Below are 27357 nucleotides of genomic sequence, written 5' to 3' on the forward strand. Positions count from 1 at the left end.
TTTTTTCCTTTGCTGTGCAGAAGCTTTATAACTTGATGTAATCCCATTTGTCTATATTTGCTTTGGTTGCCTGTGCTAATGGGGTATTGCCCAAAAAGTCTTTGCCCAGACCAATGTCCTGGTGTTTCCCCAATGTTTTCCTGTAGTAGTTTCATAGTTTGAGGTGTTAGATTTATTACTTAAATGCATTTTGACTTGATTTTGTTATATGGTGAGAGATAGGCATCTAGTTTCTGCATATGGATAACCTGTTTTCCCAGAACCATTTATTGAAGAGCCTGTCAATTTCCCAATGTGTGTTCTTGAAACCTTTGTTGAAAATGAGTTAGCATAAACGTATGGATTTATTTCTGGGCTCTTTATTCTGTTCCACCAGTCTATGTGTCTGTTTTTATGCTAGAATCATGCTATTTTGGTTACTATAGCTCTGTAGTATAATTTGAAGTCAGATTATGTGATTGCTCCAGTTTTGCTCTTTTTGCTTAGGATAGCTCTGGCTATTCTGGGTCTTTTGTGGTTGCATATACATTTTAGGATCGTTTTTTCTATTTATGTGAAGAATGTCATTGGTATTTTGATAGAGATTGTATTGAATCTGTAGATTGTTTTCGGTAGTATAGACATTTTAACAACATCAATTTTTCCAATCCATGAACATGGAATATCTTTTCATTTTCTTGTGTCCTCCTCAATTTCTTTCATCAATTTCTTTTATAGTTTTCACTACAGAGATCTTTCAGTTCTTTGGATAAATTAATTGCTAGATATTGTATTTTATTTGTAGCTATTGTAATTGGGATTTATAAGCTATTGTAAAATTGACTTGCAAAAATTAGCCTGTAAGTACTAGACAGATGATTGGCAAGATGGCCAAATAGGAACAGCTCCAGTCTGCAGCTCCCAGCGAGACCAATGCAGAAGGTGGGTGATTTCTGCATTTCCAACTGAAGTACTCAGTTCATCTCATTGGAACTTGTTAGACTGTGGGTGCAGCCCACAGAGAGCAAGCAGAAGAAAGATGGGGCATTGCCTCACCCAGGGAGTACAAGAGGTTGGAGAACTTCCTCCTCTGACCAAGGGAAGCCATGAGGGACTCTGCTGTGAGGGACAGTGCTATCAAGCCCAGATACAATGCTTTTCCCATGGTCTTCACAACCCACAGACCAGGAGATTCCCTTGGGTGCCTATACCATCAGGGCCCTGGGTTTCAAGCACAAAACTGAGTGGCCGTTTGGGCAGACACTGAGCTAGCTGCAGGAGTTTTTTTTTTTTTTTTTTTTTTTTGTACCGCAGTGGTGCCTGGAATGCCAGCGAGACAGAACCGTTCACTCCTCTGGAAAAGGGGCTGAAGCCAGGGAGGCAAGTGGTCTTGCTCAGCATATCCCACCCCTACAGAGCCCAACAAGCTAAGATCCACTGGCTTGAAATTCTCCCTGCCAGCACAGCAGTCTAAAGTCGACCTGGGATGCTCCAGCTTGATGAGGGGAGGGGTGTCTGCCGTTACTGAGGCTTAAGTAGGTGGTTTGCCCCTCACAGTGTAAACAAAGCTGCCAGGAAGTTCGGACTGGGCAGAGCCCACCACAATGCCACAAAGCCACTGCAGCAGACTGCCTCTCTAGATTCCTCCTCTCTGGATAAGGCATCTCTGAACAAAAGGCAGCAGCCTCAGTCAGGGGCTTATAGATAAAACTCCCATCTCCCTGGGACAGAGCACCTGAGGGAAGAGGCAGTTGTGGGCACAGCTTCAACAGACTTAAACATTCCTGTCTGCCAGCTCTGAAGTGAGCAGCAGATCTCCCAGCACAGCACTTGAGCTCTGCTAAGGGACAGACTGCCTTCTCAAGTGGGTCCCTAATCCTAGTGCCTCCTGACAGAGAGACACCTTCCAGCAGGGGTCAACAGACATCTCATACAGGAGAGCTCCAGCTGGCATCTGGCAGGTGCCCCTCTGGGACAAAGCTTCCAGAGGAAGAAGAAGGCAGAAATCTTTGCTGTTCTGCAGCTTCCACTGGTGATACCAAGGCAAACAGGATCTGGAGTGGACCTCCAGAAAACTCCAGAAGGCCTGCAGAAGAGGGGACTGACCGTTAGAAGGAAAACTAATAAAAAGAAAGCAATAGCGTCAACATCAACAAAAAGGACGACCACTGAAAAACCCCATGCGAAGGTCACTGACAGCAAAGACTAAAGGTAGATAAATCTATGAAGATGAGGAAAAACCACTGCAAAAGGGCTGAAAATTCCAAAAACCAGAATGCCTCTTCTCCTCCAAAAGATCACAACTCCTTGCCAGCAAAGGAACAAAATTGGACAAAGAGTGAGTTTCACGAATTGACAGAAGTAGGCTTCAGATGGTGGGTAATAACAAACTCCTCTGAGCTAAAGAACATTTTCTAAACCACTGCAAGGAAGCTAAGAATGCTGATAAAAGGTTAGAGGAATTGCTAACTAGAATAATCAGTTTAGAGACGAACATAAATGATCTGATGAGCTGAAAAACACAGCACGAGAACTTCATGAAGTATACACAAGTATCAATAGCTGAATTGATCAAGCAGAAGAAAGGATATCAGAGATTGAAGAATAACTTATGAAATAAAGTGTGAAGACAAGATTAGAAAAAAAAAAAAGAATGAAAACAAACGAACAAAGCCTCCAAGAAATATGGGACTATGTAAAAAGACCAAACCTACGTTTGATTGGAGTACCTGAAAGTGACGAGAAGAATGGAACCAAGTTGGAAAACACACTTCAGGATATTATCCAGGAGAATTTTGCAACCTAGCAAAACAGGCCAACATTCAAATTTGGGAAATACAGAGAACACCACAAAGACACTCCTCGAGAAGAGCAACCCCAAGACACATAATCGTCAGATTCCCCAAGGTTGAAAGGAAGGAAAAAATATTAAGGGCAGCCAGAGAGAAAGGCCGGGATATCCACAAAGGGAAGCCCATCAGACTAACAACAGATCATTCTGCAGAAATGCTACAAACCAGAAGACAGTGGGGGTCAATATTCTTAAAGAAAGGAATTTTCAACCCAGAATTTCATATCCAGCCAAACTAAGCTCCATATATGAAGGAAAAATAAAATCCTTTACAGACAAGCAAATGCTGAGAGACTTTTTCACCACCAAGCCTGCCTTACAAGAGCTCCTGAAGGATGCACTAAATAGAGAAAGAAAAACCATTACCATCCACTGCAAAAACATACCAAAATGTAAAGACCATCGACATTATGAAGAAACTGCATCAACTAACAGGCAAAATAACCAGCTAGTGTCATAATGAAAAGATCAAATTCACAAATAAAAATATTAACCTTAAATGTAAACAGGCTAAATGCCCCAATTAAAAGACACAGACTTGCAAATTGGATAAAGAGTCGAGGCCCTTTTGGTGTGTTGTACTCAGGAGGCCCATGTCACGTCCAAAGACACAATTAGGCTCAAAATAAAGGGATGGAGGAAGATTTACCAAGCAAATGGAAAGCAAAAAAAGCAGGGGTTGCCATCCTAGTCTCTGATAAAACAGACTTTAAACCAACAAAGATAAAAAAAGACAAAGAAGGGCATTACATAATGGTAAAGGGATCAATGAAACAAAAATAAAGCTAACTATCCTATATACATATGCACCCAATACAGAAGCACCCAGATTCATAAAGCAAGTTCTTAGAGACCTACAAAGAGACTTAGACTCCCACACAATAATAGTGGGAGACTTTAACACCCCACTGTCAATATTAGACAGATCCACGAGGCAGAAAATTAACAAGGATATTCCGGACTTGAACACGGCTCTGAACCAAGCAGACCTAATAGACATATACAAAACTCTCCATCCCAAATCAACAGAATATACATTCTTCTCAGCACCACATAGCACTTATTTTTAAATTGACCACATAATTGGAAGTAAAACACTCCTTAGCAAATGCAAAAGAATGGAAATCATAACAAACACTCTCTCAGACCACAGTGCAATCAAATTGGAACTCAGGATTAAGAAACTCACTCAAAGCCACACAACTACGGGGAAACTGAACAACCTGCTCCTGAATGACTACTTGGTAAATAATGAAATTGAGGCAGAAATAAAGAAGTTCTTTGAAACCAATGAGAACAAAGACACAATGTATCAGAATCTCTGGGACACAGATAAAGCAGTGTTTAGAGCGAAATTTATAGCACTAAATGCCCACAGAAGAAAGCAGGAAAGATCTAAAATCAACACCCTAACATCACAAAAAGAACTAGAGAAGCAAGAGCAAACAAACTCAAAAGCTAGCAGAAGACAAGAAATAACTAAGATCAGAGCAGAAATGAAGGCGATACAGACACAAAAAAACCTTCAAAAAAATCAATGTATCCAAGAGCTGGTTTTTTTGCAAAGATTAACAAAATAGATAGACCACTAGCCAGATTAATAAAGAAGAAAAGAGGGAAGAATCAAATAGATACAAGAAAAGATGATAAAGGGGACATAACCACTGATCCCACAGAAACACAAACTACCATCAGAGAATACTATAAACACATCTATGCAAATAAACTAGAAAATCTAGAAGAAATGGATAAATTCCTGGACACATACACCCCCCCAAGACTAAACCAGGAAGAAGTCGAATTCCTGATAGACCAATAAGAAGTTCTGAAATTGAGGCAGTAGTTAATAGCTTACCAACCAAAAAAAGCTCAGGACTAGATGGATTCACAGCTGAATCATACCAGAGGTACAAAAAGGAACTGGTACCATTCCTACTGAAAATATTCCAAACAACAGAAAAACAGGGACTCCTCCCTAACTCATTTTATGAGGCCAGCACCATCCTGATACCAAAACCTGGCAGAGACATAACAACAAAAAAAGACAATTTCAGGCCAATATCCCTGATGAACATTGATGCAAAAATCCTCAATAAAATACTAGCAAACTGAATCAAGCAGCACATTAAAAAGCTTATCCACCACAATCAAGTCGGCTTCATCCCTGGGATGCAAGCTCATTCAACATACCCAAATCAATAAATGTAATTCATCACATAAACAGAACCAATGACAAAAACCACAGGATTATCTCAATAGATGCAGAAAAGGCCTTCGACAAAATTCAACAGCGCTTCATGCTAAAAACTCTCAATAAACTAGGTGTTGATGGGACATATCTCAAAATAATAAAAGCTATTTATGACAAACCCACATCCAATATCATACTGAAAGGGCAAAAGATGGAAGCATTCCCTTTGAAAACTGGCACAAGACAAGGATGCCCTCTCTCACCACTGCTATTCAACATAGTATTGGAAGCTCTGGCCAAGGCAATCAGGCAAGAGAAAGAAATAAAGGTATTCAAATAGGAAGAGAGGAAGTTAAGTTATCTCTGTTTGCAGATGACATGATTGTATATTTAAAAAACCCCACTGTCTCAGCCCTAAAACTCCTAAGCTGATAAGCAACTTCAGCAAAGTCTCTGGATATAAAACCAATGTGCAAAAATCACAAGCCTTCCTATACACCAATAATAGACAGAGAGCCAAATCATGAGTGAACTCCCATTCACAAATGCCGCAAAGAGTACAAAATACTTAGGAATACAACTTACAAGGGATGTGAAGGACCTCTTCAAGGAGAGCTACAAACCACTGCTCAAGCAAATAAGAGAAGACACAAACAAATGGAAAACCATTACATGCTCATGGATAGGAAGAATCAATATTGTGAAAATGGCCATACTGCCCAAAATAGTTTATAGATTCAATGCTATCCCCATCAAACTACCATTGACTTTCTTCACAGAATTAGAAAATACTACTTTAAATTTCATATGGAACCAAAAAACAGCCCATATAGTTGAGACAATCTTAAGCAAAAAGAACAAAGCTGGAGGCATCATGCTACCTGATCTCAAACTATACTACAGGGCTACAGTAACCAAAACAGCATGGTACTGGTACCAAAACAGGTAAATAGACCAATGGAACACAATAGAGGTCACAGAAATAACGCCACACATATACAATAATCTGATCTTTGACAAACCTGACAAAAGCAAGCACTGAGGAAAGGATTCCCTATTTAATAAACGGTGTGGGGAGAACTAGCTAGCCATATGCAGAAAACTGAAACTGGACCCCTTCCTTACACCTTATACAAAAATTAACTCAAGGTGGATTAAAGATTTAAACGTAAGACCTAAAACCATAAAAACCCTAGAAGAAAACCTAGGCAATACCATTCAGGACACAGGCATGGACAAAGATTTCATGGCTAAAATACCAAAAGCAATGGCAACAAAAGCCCAAATTGACAGATAGGATCTACTAAAGAGCTTCTGCACAGCAAAATAAACTATCATCAGAGTGAACAGGCAACATACACATTGAGAGAAAAATTTTGCAATCTATCCATCTGACAAAAGGCTAATATCCAGAATCTACAAGGAACTTAAACAAATTTACAAGAAAAAAACAACCCCATCAAAAAGTGGGCAAAGGATATGAACAGACACTTTTCAAAAGACATTTATGTGGCCAAGAAATGCATGAAAAAAAGCTAATCATCACTGGTCATTAGAGAAATGCAAATCAAAACCACAATGAGATACCATCTCATGCCAGTTAGAATGGTGATCATTAAAAAGTCAGGAAACAACAGATGCTGGAGAGGATGTGGAGAAATAGGAATGCTTTTACACTGTTGGTGGGAGTATAAATGACTTCAGCCATTTGTGTGTGGCAATTCCTCAAGGATCTAGAACCAGAAATACCATTTGACCCAGCAATCTCATTACTGGGTATATACCCAAAGGATTATAAATCATTCTACTAAAAAGACACATGCACACGTTTGTTTACTGTAGCACTATTCACAACAGCAAAGACTTGGAACCAACCCAAATGCCCAACAATGATAGACTGGATAAAGAAAATGTGACACATATACACCATGGAATACTATGCAGCCATAAAAAATGATGAGTTCATGTCCTTTGCAGGAACATGGATGAAGCTGGAAACCATCATTCTCAGCAAACTAACACGGGAACAGAAAACCAAACACTGCATGTTCTCACTCATAAATAGGAGTCTGCATGTTCTCACTCATAAATAGGAGTCAAATAATGAGAACACATGGACACAGGGAGGGGAATATCATACACCAGGGACTGTCAGGGCATGGGTGACAAGGGGAGGGATAGCATTAGGAGAAATACCAAATGTAGATGATGGGTTAATGGGTGGAGCAAACCACCATGGCATATGTATACCTCTGTAACAAACCTGCACGTTCTGCACATGTATCCCAGAAGTTAAAGTATAATTTAAAAAATTAGCCTGTAAAAATTTACAATCTATTGTAAATGGGATTTCTTGATTTCTTTTTTGGATTGTTCACTGTTGGCATATAGAAACGCTACTGATTTTCGTATGTTGATTTTGTATCCTACAAATTTACTGAATATATATATCTCAGTTCTAATAGTTTTTTAATTCAGTCTTTAGATTTTTCCAAATATAAGATCATATCATCTGCAAACAAGGATAATTTGATTTCCTTTCCAATTTAGATGCCCTTTATTTCTTTTTCTTGTCTGATCACTCTAGCTAGGACTTCTAGAATTATGTCGAATAACAGTAGTGAAAGTGGGCATCCTTGTCATGTTCCAGATTGTACAGAAAATGCTTTCAGTTTTTCCCCATTCAGCATACTAGCTGTCTGTCAGTCATATATTGCTTTCATTATGTTAAAGTATGTTTCTTCTACACCAAGTTTTTTGAAGACTTTTACCATGAAGTGATGTTGAATTTTTTCAAATGCTTTTTCAGCATCAATTTAAATGATCATATGGTTTTTGTCCTTCATTCTGTTGACATGATGTATCACGTTGGTTGATTTGTGTATGTTGAATCATCCTTGCATCCCAGGGATATATCCCACTTGGTCATGGTTAATAATATTTTTAATGTGTTGTTGAATTTAATTTACTAGTATTTTGTTGAAGATTTTTGCATTAATATTCTTCAGAGATATTGGCCTGGAGTTTTCTTTCTGTGATTTATCTTTGTTATTGGAATCAGAGTAAGACTGGCCTTGTAGAATGAGTTTGCAAGTATTTCCTCCACCTTGATTTTTGGGAAATAATTTGAATAAAATTGGCATTCATTCTTCTTTAAATGTTTGCTGGAATTCAGCAGTGAAACCAAGTCCTGGGCTTTTCTTTACTGGGAGACTTTTTTTTTTTGAGATGGAGTCTCACTCTGTTGCCCAGGCTGGAGTGCAGTGGCACGATCTTGGCTCACTGAAGCATTCGCCTCCCAGGTTCAAGTGATTCTTCTGCCTCAGCCTCCTGAGTAGCTGGGATTACAGGCATGCACAATCATGCCCAGCTAATTTTTGTGTTTTTGGTACAGATGGGGTTTCACCATGTTAGCCAGGCTGGTCTTGAACTCCTGACCTCAGGTGATCCACTCGCCTCAGCCTCCCAAAGTGCTGGGATTACAGGCATGAGCCACCACACCCGGCCAGACTTTTTATTAAGGCTTTGATCTCATTACTTGTTATTTGTCTGTTAAGGTTTTGGATTTCTTCATGGTTCAATCTTGGTAGGTAGTCTATATCTAGGAATTTATCCATTTCTACTAGATTTTCCAATTTATTGACTTATAGTTGCTCATAGTAGCCAGTAATGATCTTTTGAATTTCTGCAGTATCTGTTGTAATGTCTCCTTTTTCATTTCTGATTTTATCCATCTTCTGTTTTTTCTTACATGTTTGACTAAAAGTTTGTCAATTTTATCTTTTCAAAAAAATCAACTATTTCATTGATCTTTTGTATTTTTTCCTTAATTTCCATTTCATTTATTTCTGCTCTGATCTGCATTGTTTCTTCTCTTCTACTACTTTTGGGTTAGATTTGCTGTTGCATTTCTATTTAAGATGCATTATTAGGTTATTTGAAGTTTTTCCTCTTTTCTGATGTAGGTGCTTATAACTATAAACTTCCCTGTTAGTAGCACTTTCATTGTGTCTTGTAGGTTTTAGCATATTGTGGCCTATTATCATTTGTTTTAAGAAATTTTTCAATTTCCTTCTTAATCTCTTTTTTGACCCACTGGTCATTCAAAAGCATATTATTTAATTTTCATGTATTTATATGGTTTCCAAAATTCCTCTTGTTATTGATTTCTAGTTTTATTTCATTGTGGCCAGAGAAGATATCATTTCAACTTTTCAAATGTTTTAAGACTTGTTTTGTGACCTAATATATGGTCTGTCCTTCAGAGTGATCCATGTGATGAAGAAAAAAAAAAAGCTGTGTTCTACAGCCATTGGATAACATGTTCTGTACATATCTGTTAGGCCCATTTGGTCTATAGCGCAGATTAAATATGTTTTTGATTGTTTTTTTTTTGTCTGGAAGATCTGTCTAGTGCTGAAAGTGAGGTGTTGAAGTCTCCAGCTATTATTGTATTGGAGGCTATCTTCAATACTAATAATATTTGCTTTATATATCTGGGCACTACAGTGTTGGGGGCATATATGTTTACAACTGTTACATCCTCTCGCTGAATTGACCCCTTTATTATTATATAATGGCCTTCTTTATCTCTTCTTAAGTTTTCGTCTTAAAATCTATTTTGTCTGATATAAGTATAGCTACTTCTGCTCTTTTTTGGTTTCCATTGACATGGAGAATCTTTTTCCAACACTTTATTTTTAGTTGTTGTGTGTCATTATAGGTGAAGTGTGTTTCTTGCAGCCACAGATAATTGGGTCTTATTTTTTTTTATCCATTCAGCCAGTCTATGTTTTTTGATTGGAAAGTTTAGACCTTTTACATTCAATGTTATTATTGACAAGTAAGGAGTTACTCCTCTCATTTTGCTATTTATTTTCTGATTGTTCTGTGGTCTTTGCTCCCTTCTTTCCTTCCTTCCTGTCTTCCTTTTAGTGAAGGTAATTTATTTTCTCTGGTGGTATTATTTAATTTCTTGCTTTCTATTTTTTGTGTATCTGTTATATGTTTTTTGATTTGAGGTTACCATGAGGCTTGCAAATATTATCTTGTATTTATTATCATTAATTATTTTAAGCTAATAACTTAACACTGATTGCATAAACAAGCAAAAAAAAAACCAATAAAAATTCTACACTTTAACTTCATCCCCCAGCTTTTTAACTTTCTGTTGTATCTATTTATATCTTATTGTACAGTCTATGTCTTGAAAAGTTGTAATTATTATTTTTGATTTCATCTTTTAGTCTTTCTACTGAAGGGTACTTTACACTCTACAGTTAGTGTCATAATTTTCTGTGTTTTCCTGTATATTGACTACTACCAGTGAGTTTTGTCCCTTCAGATGATTTCTTGTTGCTCATTAATGCCCATTTCTTCCTGATTGAGATGCTCTCTTTAGGGGAGTACTTGTAAGACAAGTCTTGTGTTGATGAAATCCCTCAGCTTTTGTTTATCTGGCAAGGTCTTTATTTCTCCTTCATGTCTGAAGAATATTTTCACTGGATATACTATTCTCGGGTAAAAGTCTTTTTTCTTCAGCACTTTAAATATGTCATGCCACTCTCTCCCGGCCTGTAAGGTTTCCACTGAAAAGTCTGCTGCCAGATGTATTGGAGCTCTAGTGTATGTTACTTATTTCTTTTTCTTGCTGCTTTTAGGATTCTTTCTTTATCCTTGACCTTTGGGGGTTTGATTATTATATACCTTGATGTAGTTTTCTTTGGATTAAATCTGCTTGGTGTTCTGGAGCCTTCTTGTACTTGGATAGTGACATCTTTCTCTAAGTTTCGAAAGTTCTCTTTTATTATTTATTCAAATAAACTTTCTATCCCTATCTCTTTTTCTACCTCATCTTTAAGGCCAATAACTCTTAGATTTTCCCTTTTGAGGCTATTTTCTAGATCTCGTAAGCATGTTTCATTGTTTTTTTATTCTTTTTTCTTTTGTCTCCTCTGACTGTGTATTTTCAAATAGCCTGTCTTCAAGCTCTCTAATTCTTTCTTCTGCTCGATCAATTCTGCTATTAAGATACTCTGATGCATTCTTCATCAGCTGTGTAGCCTGGGGTTGGTGAGGCGGGACAAAGAGGGAGAGGTGCAAGCACTCTCTTAGCTTCCCCAGCTGGTATCTTAATAGGTCATATGTCCCACCCTCCAACCCAATCTACTGACTCTGAGCCCAGCTCAATACCAGGACTTGCACAGGAATTGCAGTTCTTGTGGCCTAAACTGCCCCTCAAGTTCACTTAGGGCCCCAGTGCCTCCAGCCCACAGTGGCAAGGCTTGCCAGGACTCAAGCTCCAATTGCTGGAATGGGCAATTACCCTCTGCCTTGGGCCGATCCAAATGCCCCCTCCATGGGCAGGCATCAGCTGAGTACAGCTCGGTTTGCTTTCTGCTGTGATGGGGCAGCACTGAGTCTAATGCAAAGCCTCATGACCACTGTGCTCCCCCTCTCTGAAGCACAGAGATTCTCTCCAACAGGCAGCTGCTGCTGGGGAATGGGGGAGGAGAGAGGGATGGCATCAGCAATTTAAGACTGTCTTTCCTACCCTCTTTGGTGCCTCTTTCAGTTATGTGAAATCAAAGCCAGGCACTGAAAATGCTCCCTTGATTTTTGGTTCCTATGATGGTTACTCCCTTTGTGTAGATAGTTGTCAAGCTAGGTGTTCCTGAGAAGGAATGATTGGCAGAGCCTTCTATTCAGCTATCTCACTCCGCCCCTCCCCTGGAGTCACTTTTTAAAATGTTTGTCAGTTGCACTTTACATTGCTTGAATAAGATTTGTAGGTAATATTGCCTTGGCATGGCTGCTTTCCTCACAGGGATGGAGCTTAAAACTTTCCTAAAGCCCCCTCTAGTGACAAACAGCAAATTATTATCCATTATTTCATACCTCCAAGCTCTAAATACCTCCAAGCTCTAAAGTTCCATTTTCTCATCTAGTTATTAGACGAATCAATTGCTACATTATTTCAATTAGAGAATGACTGAGAAATAGTTAATAGCTCAAATTCTCAAGCATTCTTAAATCACTGAAACCTAAGCAATTTTGTTTTGAGACCGAGGTCAGCACAGTACACATTTAACTCTATAATTTTACTCTGCCCTCGTACATATAATTTTTAAAGATTCCCTAAATTTCCTTCATTTTTGTCTTTCAGGAACTTTCAGGGTTAAAATATGTTCTCAATAACTCAATAAATAGAAAAATGTTGTTTTGATCTTTGGCTTCTTGTTGTTTTCACTGTATTTACTGGAACATTTTCTAAACACACAAATATAAATTCCAGGAATCCTCTGAATTATGAAACTAAGGGTCATCCATAAAGACATAGATTAAATATATAATAATAACATAATGATTAAAATAATAATATATAATAAAACAGAATAAACAATAAACTATATATTATTTGCATAATTATAGGTTATGGTATTAAAATATATAGTTTATTTCATTTATATAAAATTGAAATATATTGTATATTTCAAATATATAAAAGCCCATTTCCAAAGGGCTTAGAGCTCATCCAATAAGACAGGCCTAATTAAACCATTAAAAGAAGAAGTCATATTCCTAATAAAGGGAATTAACGAGATAAATTTTTAAAAGGCTACGAATATTTATTTCAACTGAGCACAAATCTTAGTTTTGAGGTTCCTGTAAGCTAATACAAAAAAAGAAACCCAGTAATTGATTAGTTCATGCCAATTCATTAAGGGAAACAAAGTATTTCCGTCTAAAACACACATATGGGTCAGGCACAGTGGCTCATGCCTGTAATTCCAGAACTTTAGGAGGCTACGGCAGGTGGATCACTTTAGGCCTGGAGTTTCAGACCAGCCTGGCCAACATGGCAAAACTCTGTCTCTACTAAAAATACAAAAATTAGCCAGGCATGGTGGCTCACACCTGTAATCCAGCACTTTGGGAGGCTGAGGCAGGCGGATTGCCTGAGCTCAGGAGTTCAAGACCAGCCTAAGCAACACAGTGAAACCCCGTCTCTACTAAAATACAAAAGAAATTAGCTGGGCGTGGTGGCATGAACCTGTAGTCCCAACTACTCGGGAGGCTGAGGCAGGAGGATTGCTTGAATCCGGGAGGTGGAGGTTGCAGTGAGTCAAGATCACACCACTGCACTCCGCCTGAGCGACGGAGCCAGATTTCGTCTCTACAAAAATAAATAAATAAATAAACAAACAAAAACACATATGCAGATTTCTAAATGTCAATAACAAGAATATAGCATTGGAATAATTTCAGAACATGAAATTCAGGTGTAAACATATATATTCAACAAAAGGTCTTCAGAATGCCTACTCTCCAAGGCCATTGCAGCTGGTGATGATTTTCCCAATAGAAGGGCGTTTCTTGGGAGCTTACCCTATAATAAACTCATACCAGCTGTATCCATCACCCATGATCATGAATTATTTCCTGGGAATAGCAACCAGAAAGAATTCTCTCTTGTTTACATACATAGAGCCAAAGCAAAGGACAAATTAAATTGCACTTAGGATAACATGTTCATTGCTAAAATTGGAGAGACATAGACCCTATTATGCACACATTCTTGAAATAATTGGAACAAAATATTGAAAGGGAAATAATGAAATAGATGGCTTCAGACAAAGTTGGGTACCAGACAATATGGTCTCCAGAAGTTTCTCCCATTCTGCTGCCCTCTCCAGATCACGGACCCCCCGTTCTACTTGAAAACAAAATCTACTTGTCATCCTAAAGTCTCCTTTTCTAAGAGGAGCTGGTATCACCTTCCCTGAGTCAAGTCACTGTGTTGCTTATCCCAAGGGTGTTTGCCTTGGGTTCCTTGTTTCTAATTCAATTTAACAAATGCTTACTGGAGGCCTATTATATGCAAAGTATTTGCTAGCTGCCAGTAGTGAAATAAAGGCCTTCATGATCTTAGAAATGGATTTCAGGCAATAATGAGTACCTAGGAAGGAGTTTTTGTTCTCTGCATGATATGATTTGGCTCTGTGTCCCCCTCCAAATTTCATGTTGAACTGTAATCCCCATGTTGGGGGAGGTACCTAGTGAGAGGTAATTGGATCATGGGGGTGGATTTTCCCCTTGCCGTTCTCATGATAGTGAGTTCTCATGAGATATGTTTGTTAAAACGTGTGTAGCACTTTCCTCTTCGCTCTCTCTCCCTCCTACTCTGCCATGTGAAGAAGCTACTTGCTTCCCCTTTGCCCTTCCACCATGATAGTGTTTCCTGAGGCCTCCCCAGCCATGCTTTCTGTACAGCCTATGGAACTGTGAGTCAATTAAACCTCTTTTCTTCATAAATTACCCAGTCTCAGGTAGTTCTTTACAGTAATGTGAGAATGAACTAATAGACTGCATAACATCTGACTCCCTGCCCCTGTATCCTTCCAAATTACTTTTGTTGTTGGGGCCACAGAGCCATCACACACACTTCAACATGCCTCCAATTTTGAATCATTGTCTGCCTACCCTGGGTTTTAGGAAAACAGGGGTTCAAGCGTTATTATAACCGGGTTTCTGATTTATTTCTCCTTCCTTGTTACAGAGTTTCTGACTTACTCCCTCAAGCCTGAATTCCCTGATACCCAGCTCTGCTGAGATAGGAATCTCAGAAGAGAGAAAGCTAACATTTATTGAATACATTCTTTTATTTGCCAGGCACTGTTAATTCTTTTAACTATAAAATTAGTAGCATCATTTTTTCATCCCAAGCAACAGAGAGGTAGACTGTTGATGAAAAGAGTCAAACTCTGTAAAATATTTTTAGAGATTTATTCTGAGCCAAATATGAGTGACCCTCAGGAGGTCCTGAGAACATGTGCCCAAAGTGGTTGAGGTGCAGCTTGGTTTTATACATTTTAGGGAGGCATGAGACATCAATCAAATAAGAAATACATTGGTTTGGTTCAGAAAGGTGGGACAACTCAATGAGTATGTAAATTTAAACATTTCCTGGTCGACAATTGGTTGAATTTATCTGAAGGCCTGGGATCAATAAAAAGGAAATGTTGGGGTTAAGATAAAAGATTGTGGAGACCAAGTTTATTGTGCAGAGGAAGCTCTCAGATAGCAGACCTCAGAGAGAGAGCAGGTTGTAAAATTTGTCTTGTCGGACCTAAAAGGGTGCCTGGCTCTTAGTTGGTTATCTCCTGGATTTGGAAAGGAAAGAAGGAAAACAAAGGGGAAAAGAGATTCTCTATAGAATGTGGTTTTTTCCCACAAGAGACTTTGCAGGGCAATTTCAAGATATGGCAAGGAAATATATCTTGGGGTTAAATATTTTGATTTTTTTTCCCTTGTCTCATAATATTATGCCAGAATCAGATTGGAAAGTCATGGTATATAGAGTCAAATAAAACCCATCTGATAAGAATTTATGGTTTCTAGGGCATGACTCCCTAGACCCCTTAGATAGGAATTTGGGCAAGATAAAAAAATTAGAGCTTAGTCCTCAACTCTACAGAAGAAAATGACATTTACCCAGGAATGGGCATTGCAATAGGAATATGCGTGCCATGGCAAACTGTTTGCATATTCAAGGAATTAAAGGAAAAAAAAGTTTTTTAAAAAAATAAAAAAGGGAGAGGATTACATAATTGTTTTGAGGTAATTAGCCTTGGCTCCAAGCATCAATAACAAGGGTGATGTCAGTTCAAGGTTGGACAGACAATTGCTGGACAGATGTCCTCATAGAAGTATCTTTTTGGGTAAGGTGGAGGTCTTTGTGCAAGGTTGTGGTTTTCGCAGTATTTTGTGATAGTTTTATTATCAGGCATTCATGGATGAGAACTCTCCTTCATGGCCTTCCCCAGTTCCACTTGTCAGGTTTTCTAACACATGTGACTCTATTTTGATTCTGACAACTTTCACAATCTACATTAGAGAAGAGGAAACTGGGGCTCAGAAAGTTTTAGAAACTAATTCAAGATCAAGCTGGTAAGTAGCAGAAAATTTAGAATTAAGTTCTACATATCTGGCTCCAAAACCAGGACTCTTTTCATTACAGCAGTGGTTCTCAACAGAGTTGCGATTTTGCCCCCCAGGGAATATTTCACAATGTCTGGAGACATTTATGACTGTCAGGATCGGAGGTGGAGTGGGTGGGGTCTGCTTCTGAGAAGCTACTTGCTTCTAGTGAACGGAGGCCAGGGATGCTACAAAACAGTTCACAGGGACAGCACCCCCACAACAGAGAATTATACAACCAGCCCAAAATGTCAATGGACATTTGGGCTGAGAAGTCTTACGTGACAGAATGCTTCCTACCCTGATCTGACGTTATTTCCAAGGATTCAAAGGTAACTGCTTCAAAATTAAACAAATTATAGAAAGCCATCAATAAATCAACCCCTTATTCATGTTGCAGCTCTCTTCCATTATAAATAAAAATGGATTGAAACTTACGATAAAAGGGAGGCAGGGACAGGAGCGGGGAAGCTTGGCGAGCAGAAAGGAAATTCAAACTTATTATTAAGGTTAAGAATTAAGATGTAAATATGTAGATGTTTTTCACCCCTAGGATTTTCACTAATCCAAAAGTTCACGGACTGCTTTGAAATTTAATTATTTGGAACTGGTTAAATGTTACCCTGACCTCAACTAACATTTGTGTTTCACTTTTCTCCGGGACCCAGGGGACGTGGATGCCAGATGAGTCCACCTCCTCTCCCTGCTCTTCCCGCAGGGACAGAGCCTGCCAGGTGCTGGTGACTCGGATCCTGACAGGAGGTCGCTCTGCGGAAGACTGGCAGGATCCCAGAGCAACAGACTGGGGCTCGATGCACCTTCCCCGCCAGGTCTCTCCGTCCGCAACTGTCCTCCTAGTACCGGGTACCCCGCAGGCGGGGCTGCGGAACGCACGTCCCCTGCGCCGTGACGTCACAATAGCGACTCACTGGACCCAGCCCTTAGCAACGGCCTGGCGACGGTTTCCCTGCTGCTGCAGCCCCCGTCGGCTCCTCTTTTCCAGTCCTCCCTGCCGGGGCTGGGCCCGGCCGCGGGAAGGACCGAAGGGGATACAGCGTGTCCCTACGGCGGCTGCAAGAGGACTAAGCATGGATGGCAGCCGGAGAGGTAAAGGGCAGCTGTCAGGGGCTACCGCCGCCTCGCCCCTCGCTCCAGGCGGCGCTCCCAGCCTCGGGTCCGGGCAGCCGAGTGCAAGGCCGCCCCTTGGGCGCTTCCTACCCCTGGCTGAGTCGCCAGTGTTGCCTGGAGCTGCCCAGGCCTGCGCAAAGGAAGAGGGAGAGCCTGCTTGCCAGCCTCGCAGGTCCGCTTCTTTGCCCTGAATTTGTCGCCCTGACACCAGGGGCCCCTGTCTCCTGAACTCAGGGTCGTGCAGCCTTTAAAACCTCAGTAGCTCCCAGGCAGAGGAACCAGGTTTGGTCTTTGGAGTCAGACCTCCCCGGGCCCCAAATCAAACCCCTCTGCTCTCCATGGAGACGACCCTCAGTTTTCTCATCTCTTGAACGTGAGGGTCAAATACCCAGGCCATGGAGTTCTTGAGGATTAAATGCAGATAATATAGAGAAGATCCTGGCGCATTTGAAGTGGTCAGTAAATACGAAATCTCCCAGTAACGAACTACCTCCCCCAAAGCTACTGAGTAACCCAGGGTTTCTGTAACTTTATGTGAATAGGAATCCCCTCAGGGTCATGTTAAAATGCAGATTATGATTCAGTAGGTCCCTTGGGGGTGGCTGAGATTTTGCATTTATAATAAATTCCAAGTAATGCAGTGTTGCTGGTCAGCGGACTGCAGTTTTAGCAGCAATCCGTAATCATCATATACACCTGTTCTCTACTGATTTCTTGAGTCAGGTGGACATCATGTGGTGAGGTTGGGGATGGGGAAATACAATCTTAAATATCTACAAATCGGCCCAAACCAAATAATTTGCATTTTCACACTTTCTGAGCCAGTATCATTCTTTCCTCGAGTCAAATGAGGCAATCTTTAGACTCCCCGCCCCTCCCAATTCAGTGTTTTTATCTATTTAAAAGACTGCCTTTAAACCAAGCTGCTAGATGATTCCTTGATGTCTTTCTTTGAATGAGTCTGCCTTTATCATATAGTCATTGATCAAAATAAGTGCTACTCTGAATGTAGGAGATAACTATTCATTGATCAGCAAACTATTCTGACACTTCACCAACCTAGGTTTCAGAAAAAGCAAATCAAAACGCTTTATGATCTTAAGAAATTTTGCACATAAACTAACATTAAACCCTTGCTATGTACTAGGAACTATTTCCAAATTATCTCATTTAATGTACAAAAATATCTTGATAGGCATTAGCCTTATTTCATCGTGAAGAAACTAAAGCAAAAGATCACAAATAACTTGCCAAGATCACAGCGGCAGAACAAGATTTGAATCTAGGTGAAGAATATAAATCTGAAGCCAATGCATTTACTTACTATCCCATGGTAGGGATGGGCAGGGGGAAAGGATATATGTAAAATTTAGAGTATAGTAGATTTAGTAAGTTGTCAGTATTTGTTTATTGAATTATTTTACAAATTGGGTTCATGCCAAATGTAAAAAGGTTTATATTTTTACAACTTGCACAATTTAATTAGCTTCATTTTTAGGAAATAATATATGATAATGTCAAATATTGTTATTTTGAATTTTTAAAATAAATGTAATCAGCAAATAACTGGGGCAGTCAGCTTTCATGTACTGTAAATTAATAGGAAACCATAAATAATTTTAGACACAGCTAAAATAATTGAGAATAAATTTCTTAGATTTCATTAGGAGGTGCTTTTAGTTATTTCAGAGCATAAAATATTAAAACATCTAAAGAAAAATTATCTTTTGTCATGCTCTTACTGTAATCACGTTTTAGACATTCTTTTGTAAGGCAAGCCTTCTAAATGGTGGTATAGTACAGCACCAGACTGAAAAACGGTTAGTCTTGTTTGTAATCTTTGTTTCCTACTAACTAACTAGGTAATCTTCAGCACGTCACTGTACGTCCCTGGGCCTCAGTTATTTATAAAATGGGGGCTTGGACTAGGTATATATAAGGCATGGTTTCCAGCTTCCTATGGGGGAAGGTGAAGAAAAGATTGAGAATAACAAACTGCCATTCACTCTAATATCAATGACCTTTAGGAAGGAGAGGAGACAACCTATTAGTGTATTACTGAAAGTAACTTGAAAAAAAAATTTTTCCCAGCACTCTGGGAGGCTGAGGCAGGTGGATCACTTGAGGTCAGGAGTTTGAGACCAGCCTGGGCAACAGAATTAAACCCTGTCTCCACCAAAAAATACAAAAATTAGCCAGGCATGGTGGCGTGCGCCTGTAGTCCCAGCTACTCGGGAGGCTAAGGCAGGAGAATCACTTGAACCTGGGAGGGGGAGGTTGCAGTGAGCCAAGATCATGCCACTGCACTCCAGCCTGGGCAACAGAGCAAGACTCCATCTCAAAAAAAAAATTGTTTTGATCTGTTGGTCTCATAGAGACACTTATCAATGGTAGATTTCCAAACCTTTGGTTTTCCAGAGAAACCCTGCCACAAGAAACACTTTCATCTTTCCTCACTGGACTTTCTTCTGGCTATTTTAATCAAATTGTGTAGGAAAATGGGCTGCTCTCATATACCAGTGAATTTCACCACTAAGACCTTCAATCTCATTGACAAGATTTTAGTCCTAATAGTTAGAGAATGATGTTCTTTTCCTTGGCATTTGGTTTGAGGCTACTTCTCCATGCCCCTTTGGCTCATTCTGGGTCCAGTCAGGAGATAGAAACCATACAGTGATTTATACAAGGAAAAGTTAAAGAATTGTTATACTTTCATAAAAGAGTAACTATAAGATGTAAGGGGCTGGGCGTGTCAGCTCATGCCTGTAATCTCAGCATTTTAGGAGGCTGAGGCAGGAGCATCACTTGAGGTCAGTGGTTTGTAATCAGCCTGGGTAACATAGCAAGACCCTGTCTCTAGTATATAAAAAAAATTAATGAATTAACTAAAATAAAAAGATAAGAAAACTGTATTTGATACCTAGAATTAAGGGAAAGTACTCAAAGAAGGACAATTTGAAAGAGAGTTTCTCCCAAAGACTGGGGTTCAGACCTCATTAGAGAAGGCGTGATTGTGCACGTGCCCAAAGCTTCATCACCGAGGAGTGATAATCGGAGGCTTCACATTCCATGGGAAATAGACTTTGATAAATTGCTTAGCCAAGTCACTAAACAAACAAGTGAACAACAATGAAAACAAGCTCAGGAGAGGATTCTGTATCTAGAGTTGCTGCAATATATTACCTAAAATGTTAACTTTTCAACAAAAAGAAATTGCAAGTCATGCAAAAAAACAAAAACAAAAAACAGGAAAATGTGACCTATACACAGGACACAAAGCAGGAACCAGAAACTATGAGAGGGTAGATGAATTAAATCGTCTTATTTCTCCCCTCAATTCTGTTAGGTTTTTTTTTTTTCCTTTCTCTTTCTTTTTTCTTTTTTCGAGACAGGGTCTTATTCTGTTACCCAGACTGGAGTGCAGTGCAGCCTCCTGGGCTCAATCATCCTCCCATCTCAGCCTCCTGTGTAGCTGGGACTACAGGCACACACCACCACACCCAGCTAATTTTGTATTTTTTTATGCAGTTAGAGTTTCGCCATGTTGTCCAGGCTGGTCTTTGAACTTCTGGGCTTAGGTGATCAGCCTGCCTCGGTCTCCCAAAGTGCTGGGATTACAAGCACGAGCCATTGTGCTCAGCCCTAATTCTGTCATTTTTAATATGACATGTATCTATAGGAATATTAGAAACCAATGAGTATATGCCTTGGTGTACATCTGATGGTAAATAGACAAGGGAACATAGACATCAAGGAACATCTAAATTCCATGTTTGTTCTTATCACCATCTTATGCTAAAGAGCAGCTGGATTGATTCCTGGGGCCAGATATTAACCACCTTGTTCACAGCTGTCACCTACAGATGGGTGGGGAAGCATTTCTATCCAGAGCATTATCACTAGGTTCCAACCTTTTTTCATTCTCTTTTCATCCTTTCACACTTCTCTGGGTATACCTGTTTTTCCTTTTTCTGTGACCTATAGTGAAACATACATAGAATAGAATGGAATTTGGAGGGAATAAACTGCATACAGTTGAGATATCTTCTTGGTCTGTTTCACATGATTTAGTAGCTTAGAGCATGGTTCAAGTACTGAGCAGTTTATATTGGTCAAGATAGTGTAATGATTAAGACCCAGGAAACAGACTGCTTGGGTTCAGATCCCAAATCTGTCACATTCTTGTGTAATCTTTGGCAAATTACAAGTTTAACCTCTGTGCTTCAATTACCCTCATCTATAAAGTAGGGAGAATTATAGTATTGTAAGGATTAAATGAATTTATACCAGCAAAGTGCTTGGAGCACTGCCTGGCAGGGTTACCACTCAATAAATTAGCCTTTTGACTACAAATGAAGAAATCAACTTATACTGGTTTAAGCTAAAATGGGAATTTTTTTTTTTTTTTTTTTTTTTTTTTTTTGGCTAATGTAAAGAAACGTCTAGGGAAGGAAGAGCTTCAAACATGGTTGGCCTCAGGTACTCAAATGATGTCACCAAGAAATCTCTTTCTATCTTGGTTCCACTTGACTGTGTAGGCTTCATTCTCAGACAGGTTCCTTTATATGGTTCAGGATGGCCACCAGCAATACAGGGCTTGCTTAGACCCTTCACTGGGTTTAGCAAGCCTAGTGAAATGAAAGTACCTTTCCTAATAGTTCCTGTCAAAGGCCCAGGATTGTGTATCTCATGCTGGGACTTGGATTGCATAGCATTGCTGAAGCTGTCAACACAGCTGTCCAAATTTGGGTTTTATGCCTAACCCTGACAGTGGGGTCAGCTCTATTTGAACCACCTGGGCTAAGAGTAAGGGAAGAGTCGCCCAAAGGAAAGTTGAGCTGTCATTTCCAGGTGAAGAGGCATTGAATTCTGGACAAGAAAAAGGTCACAGTTCTTTCTATCTGGAGAAATGAGGTTTTTCTGAGAGTTTGTTGGTATTTTTTCTTATGTTTAGGTCTTACCCTCCTTCTTTCTTGGTAGAAGCTGTGCTCATTTCATGACTATCTTTTTTCCCAGTTCAGATGGCATCACCTTGACTTGTATTGTCCTAAATATTTTTTTCCTTCCTGCACTCTGACTTGTGACATAGAAAGAGCTTCATAGATATTCTGACCTCAGTTTGTTTTTCTGTTTTAATCTATTCTGACAAGCTTTGTTCTCTGGTCTTAGATTTTAGTTCTCCTAGCTCGATACTTCTTTTTTCTATATTTAGTCATCCATATATCTTCTAGACTTTCTATGTGTCCTCCTTGTTATAGCTTTTAACAGCCCACCTGATAGCAAACTAGCCATCTTACCCTCTTAAAACATCTCTGTTTGGGGGATAAAGCATTTATATTTTGCATATTAAATTACATTTAATGCCGTAACTCAGACTTCCTGTTTTGGAGATTACTACTAAAAACGCAATCACCTTTTAGGAAAGAAATTATTTTGTGATGAATTTATTATTTAAAAAATATTGAATATTGTTGTTTTTGTAAAAGTTGTGTTTCATTTATCCTAATTTATGATTTTTTTTTCTTGTTAAAAGTCAGAGCAACCTCTGTCCTTCCCAGATATGGTCCACCGTGCCTATTTAAAGGACACTTGAGCACCAAAAGTAATGGTAAGTGAGGTGCTTAAAATGGCAGCTTTGTTAGAAGATTGTCTGAGTGTTTCCTTTACTGGCAAATTATATGACATGATGGAAAAATTATTTCATTTGACGAATATTTGAACTTCATATTATTAATTTTAATGAAACATAGGCGTTCTTGAGATTAGAGAATTTTGGAGTCTATGATTTCAAACTATTATTGTGCCCTGGATGTGGGCTTGGCTGTCTCCTGCTCCCAGCTGCTACAGCAGCCCAGCTCTACTTTTGCCAGGAAACTACCCTGATTTAAGGCATGCCTGCCTTGTTAAAATGGTAAGTAGCAGGTATTAAAGACGCAAGCACTGAAAAGGAAAAGCTGTGCAGAGAAAAAGAGCACTTGAATAATACATTTCCTATTAGGAGCAAAGGCCTATGGGCCTCTTTATCCAACTGGATTTCTAGGTGCTGTGATATTTTTATATTTTAAAGCTTTCAAGGTACATTTTTAAGGTAGGTTTTAAAATAAATTTTTGTAATTATACCTTAGAAGTATAAGTCTATGTCCTTAGGCAAAATAATTAAAGCCTTATTTTCCTTATTTACAGGAAAAATCTTTGATACTGTTACCTCCAAATGTGGTGGAAGGATCTCATTTTCAGTTGCCTCACTTATTTCTTTGTATTACAGTGTATTTTTTAAAGTTTATGATTGTGGCTATATATGTATGTAACATATATATGTATGTAACATAGCCATAATGATAAACTTTAAAAACTAAATTTTAAATAAAAAGTTAAAACTAGATTTAAAATATACATACATAGAAATCAGGATAAAGAACAATATGTATTCTAACTTTCTTTTAAAGAATATATGTATAGAGCTGGTATAGGTATGGTGGTTTTAAGTATGAGGCTGCCTTGGGTCACATGGAAGCTGCATCCTTTATCAGCAGTGTAACCTTGAAGATGTAACTCATATCTCTGTGCCTCAGTTTTCACTTCAATTAAATGATAATAATAATGACTAGATAAGTTTATACATATAAAGAGTTTAGAACAATTTATGGTAAATGGCATTCAGTAAATATTTTTAGTAGTGGCATCAAGCTCGTAATTATTGCATAGGCTTGTATTATGCACAGAGTCTCTGGAAGGATGCATTTAAACAGTAACAGTATATTTCTGGGAAGGGAGACTAAAGGTCAGAGTAGAGAAATCACTTCTTTTTCAAACTCCATATGCCATTTTAGCTGTTGAATTTTTTTAACCACATTGCATGTATTACTTCTCAAAAACTGTTTTTAATGTTTAAAAAAGCTTTGCCTATATTTATATTTTATACTTGTGTGTAAGTGCTTAACTATTTCTAAGATTTCTTTTAAACAGTTTGAATGAGGACCAAGGAGTTTAATGTCATGGAATTTCTTTGCGATTACACTTGTTATAAGATAGTTTTAGTACTTCAAAAAGAATGTAGTAAACTGATATGTAGATCTTGTTTTCAGGTTTAAGTTAGAAATTTGCTTCTTGGAATAGAATTTTTGTATGTAGGGTTTTGGGATTTGGTAGTCATTGAATTTCTGAAATTCCGTTGATTAAGTATTAACAATGGTAACTAATTAAGCAGGCAGCTAAACATCCTTAGTTACAAGATTGAGAGCTGTCAAAAAAAAATAGTTCTGTAAATGTAATGACAGATTGTATCCTAGAATCTCTTCCCCAGAGTCTCAGGCTTGTAAAATTTTATTCTCAGGAAGGTTTGAACCCAAATGGTCAATAGCTCATTGGCATTATCAGTGCAAGATTAAAGCTTCACATCACAATGTCATATATCAGTATCTCTGGTTGAATTTCAGAACATTTTATAAGAATGAGTTAAATAATCAGTGCCTTGTTTATCTCATGATTTTTATATTAGTTTTAAATATATAATGATTATGTTTTAATTTTTAGCTTTTTGCACTGACTCCTCTTCTCTCAGACTAAGCACTCTCCAGCTGGTCAAGAATCACATGGCTGTTCACTATAATAAAATCCTTTCAGCCAAAGGTAAAAATGTGCAAATGTGAACTCTCTGTACTCAATTTAAACCTCCAGCTTCACTTCTCATTAAAATATATCTATAGCAAAAATGAATACCTTATATATATGAGAGGATTTGTATTTGTTTGGTTTAGTGTGATACAAACTATTGACTCTAGGTACTTAGCAAATTCATACCCATTTTTGTTAACTATATTTGAAATCTATATATTGCCTATTTTATTTCATTTTTTATCTCTATTGCTAATAATATTTTGTTAGATATTGCTTTTAATATGAAAATATATAATCTGCTTTTTTGTTTACACATCTATGGAAGTTGCACAAAGAAGATGCTATTTTTCTGTTTAATTTTTTTCTTTTGTCAGCTTTATTGAGATAAAACTTACATTATAAAATGCATTGATTATAATGTGTACAGATAAATATTTTGAAAAATGAACACATTTGTGTAAATACTACTACAACCATGTTGTAAAACAGGAATCAGCTAACTACACCGTTCAGGCCAAACCCTCCTACCACCTGTTTCTGTACAGCCCATGAACTAAGAATGGTGTTCATATTTTTAAATGATAGCAAAAAATTTAAAAAAAAGTATTTTGTGACATGAAATTCAAATTTAGTTATCCATAGACAAACAATCGTTTTCAATCTTTTACATATTGTCTGTGGCAGCTTTTACACTAAAAAGCAGAGTTGACCAGTTGTAACAGACTGTATCACCCTGCAAATCCTGAAGCATTTACTACCTGGCCCTTTGTAGAAAAAATTTGCCAACCCTTGATATAGAAAAAGTCCATTACCTCAAAGAGTTCCCCCTAGTCCTTTGCCGTCAGTCCCCTCCTGACAAATCCCTGGCAACCACTGATCTGCTCTTTCGCCTATAGTTTTACCTTTTCTATAAGTTCATAGAAATGGAATCATGTATCGTTTTGGGTCTGGCTTTTTTCAGTTATCTTAATGATTTTGAGACTAATTCACACTGTTCTGTGTACCACCATTTATTCTTTTGTATTGTTAAGGAGTATTTCATTTAATGAATAGACCACAATTTGTTTATGATTCACCAGTTGTTAAACATTTGGATTGTTTTGACTCACTTTTGGCCATTAGGAATAAAGCTGCTATAAACATTCACATATAATTTTGGCGCATGTGTTTACGTTTCACTCGGGTAAATTTATGTGTCAGGAGTAGAACTGTGAGGTAATATATTAAGTATAAGTTTAATTTTATAAGAAACTACAGTTTTCCAGAGTGAATATACCATTTACATTTCCATTACTTCTGCACCCTTACCAACCCTTGGTGTTGACAGTCCTTTTTTAACCATTCTAGTGAATATGAAATAGTATCACTTCATAGTTTTAGTTTGCATTTCCCTGATTTCTAGTGATGTTACCTTATTACTTCCCATCTGTATATCTTCTTTGGTGAAATGACTGTTCAAATCTTTTACCCATTATTAAAAATGGGTTGTTTGTCTCTTTAGTATTAAGTTGTGAGTTTCTTTATATACAGATTCTATATCAGATATATGTTTTGCAGATATTTTTTTCCCAATCTGTAGCTGGTGTTTTCATTTTCTTGTTAAAATTCGTATTCTGGAGAAATTTTTAGACTTACATAAACATTTAAAAATGGTGTAGGGAATTACCATATACCCTGTACTCTGCTCTTCCACTAATGTTAAAAATCTTAAAAACCGTGGTATAGTTATCAAAACCAGGAAATCAATATTGATGCAATCCCATTAACTACAGACCTTATTTGAATTTCACCAATTTTTGACTAATGTCTTTTAAATTTTTATTATTTTCTCATTTAAATAGCTAAAGTTTTTAAATTTTAGTTTATATTTTATGATGCTTATATTTTTAAATGGCTAAAAAAACAAAAGAAAAATATTTTGTGACATGAAAATCGTGAAGTCGTTTAGTTTTTTAGTTTTATAAACTAAACAGGTTATTTCATAACCTGTTCAAGAAATATTTGCCTAACCTTAGGTCACTTAGAATTTCTTAATATGTTTTCTTCTAGAAGTTTTAAAGTTTTAGCCCTTACATTTAAATTTGTGATCCATTTTGAGTTAGTTTTTGTATATGGTATGATATAAGGGTTTTGAGGTTTTTTGTTTGTTTTGTTTTTTTGCCTCTTCATATCCAAATTTCCCAGTACCATTTGTTGAAGAGGTTATCTTTTCTCTATTTAATTGTCCTAGTACTTTTTGAAAGTCAGTTGACCATATGTGTGGGTCTGTTTCTGGACTTAACTCCTTGGTTCTGTTGATCTATATGTCTATCTTTAAGCCCCATGCCACACTGCCTTAATTATTGTAGCATTACAGTAAGTCTTGAAATCAGGTAGTATAAGTCTTCCATTTTGCTTTTTTTTTCCCCAAGCTTGTTTTGGGACTACATTATAAGTATGTTAAGTCTGTTTCATTTTGAGTAGTTTATATTGCTATGTCTTCAAGTTCACTAGTATTTTCTTCTGCAGTATCGAATGAGTTATTAATCCCAACAGTGTATTTTTAATCAAGGATCTTGTGTTTTCCATCTCTAGAAGTATGATAAACAGCTGCAAGGTCTGGAACATTTTG

The 27357-nt window shown here is 38.0% G+C and overlaps 1 protein-coding gene across 10 annotated transcripts in view; it reads left to right on the top strand.

The window, feature by feature from the left end:
* The first annotated feature begins 16128 nt into the window (after positions 1-16128).
* The window catches only part of SPATA7 (spermatogenesis associated 7), a 53529-nt gene continuing 42300 nt past the window's right edge, over positions 16129-27357 (top strand). Inside the window, exons 1-4 of one of the 10 annotated variants that reach the window (XM_055097924.2) lie at positions 16172-16333; positions 16670-17108; positions 22663-22737; positions 24663-24758. In XM_055097924.2, coding sequence (XP_054953899.1) covers positions 16679-17108; positions 22663-22737; positions 24663-24758 — 601 coding nt within the window. In that variant the 5' untranslated portion in view covers positions 16172-16333; positions 16670-16678. Of the gene's footprint in view, positions 16334-16648; positions 17302-22662; positions 22738-24662; positions 24759-27357 lie in introns of those variants that run through there. The other 9 variants (XM_034937966.3, XM_055097927.2, XM_063596354.1 and 6 more) reach the window with 9 other exon arrangements.

The sequence above is a fragment of the Pan paniscus genome, chromosome 15, assembly GCF_029289425.2.
Source record: "Pan paniscus chromosome 15, NHGRI_mPanPan1-v2.0_pri, whole genome shotgun sequence".
Lineage (NCBI taxonomy): Eukaryota > Metazoa > Chordata > Mammalia > Primates > Hominidae > Pan > Pan paniscus.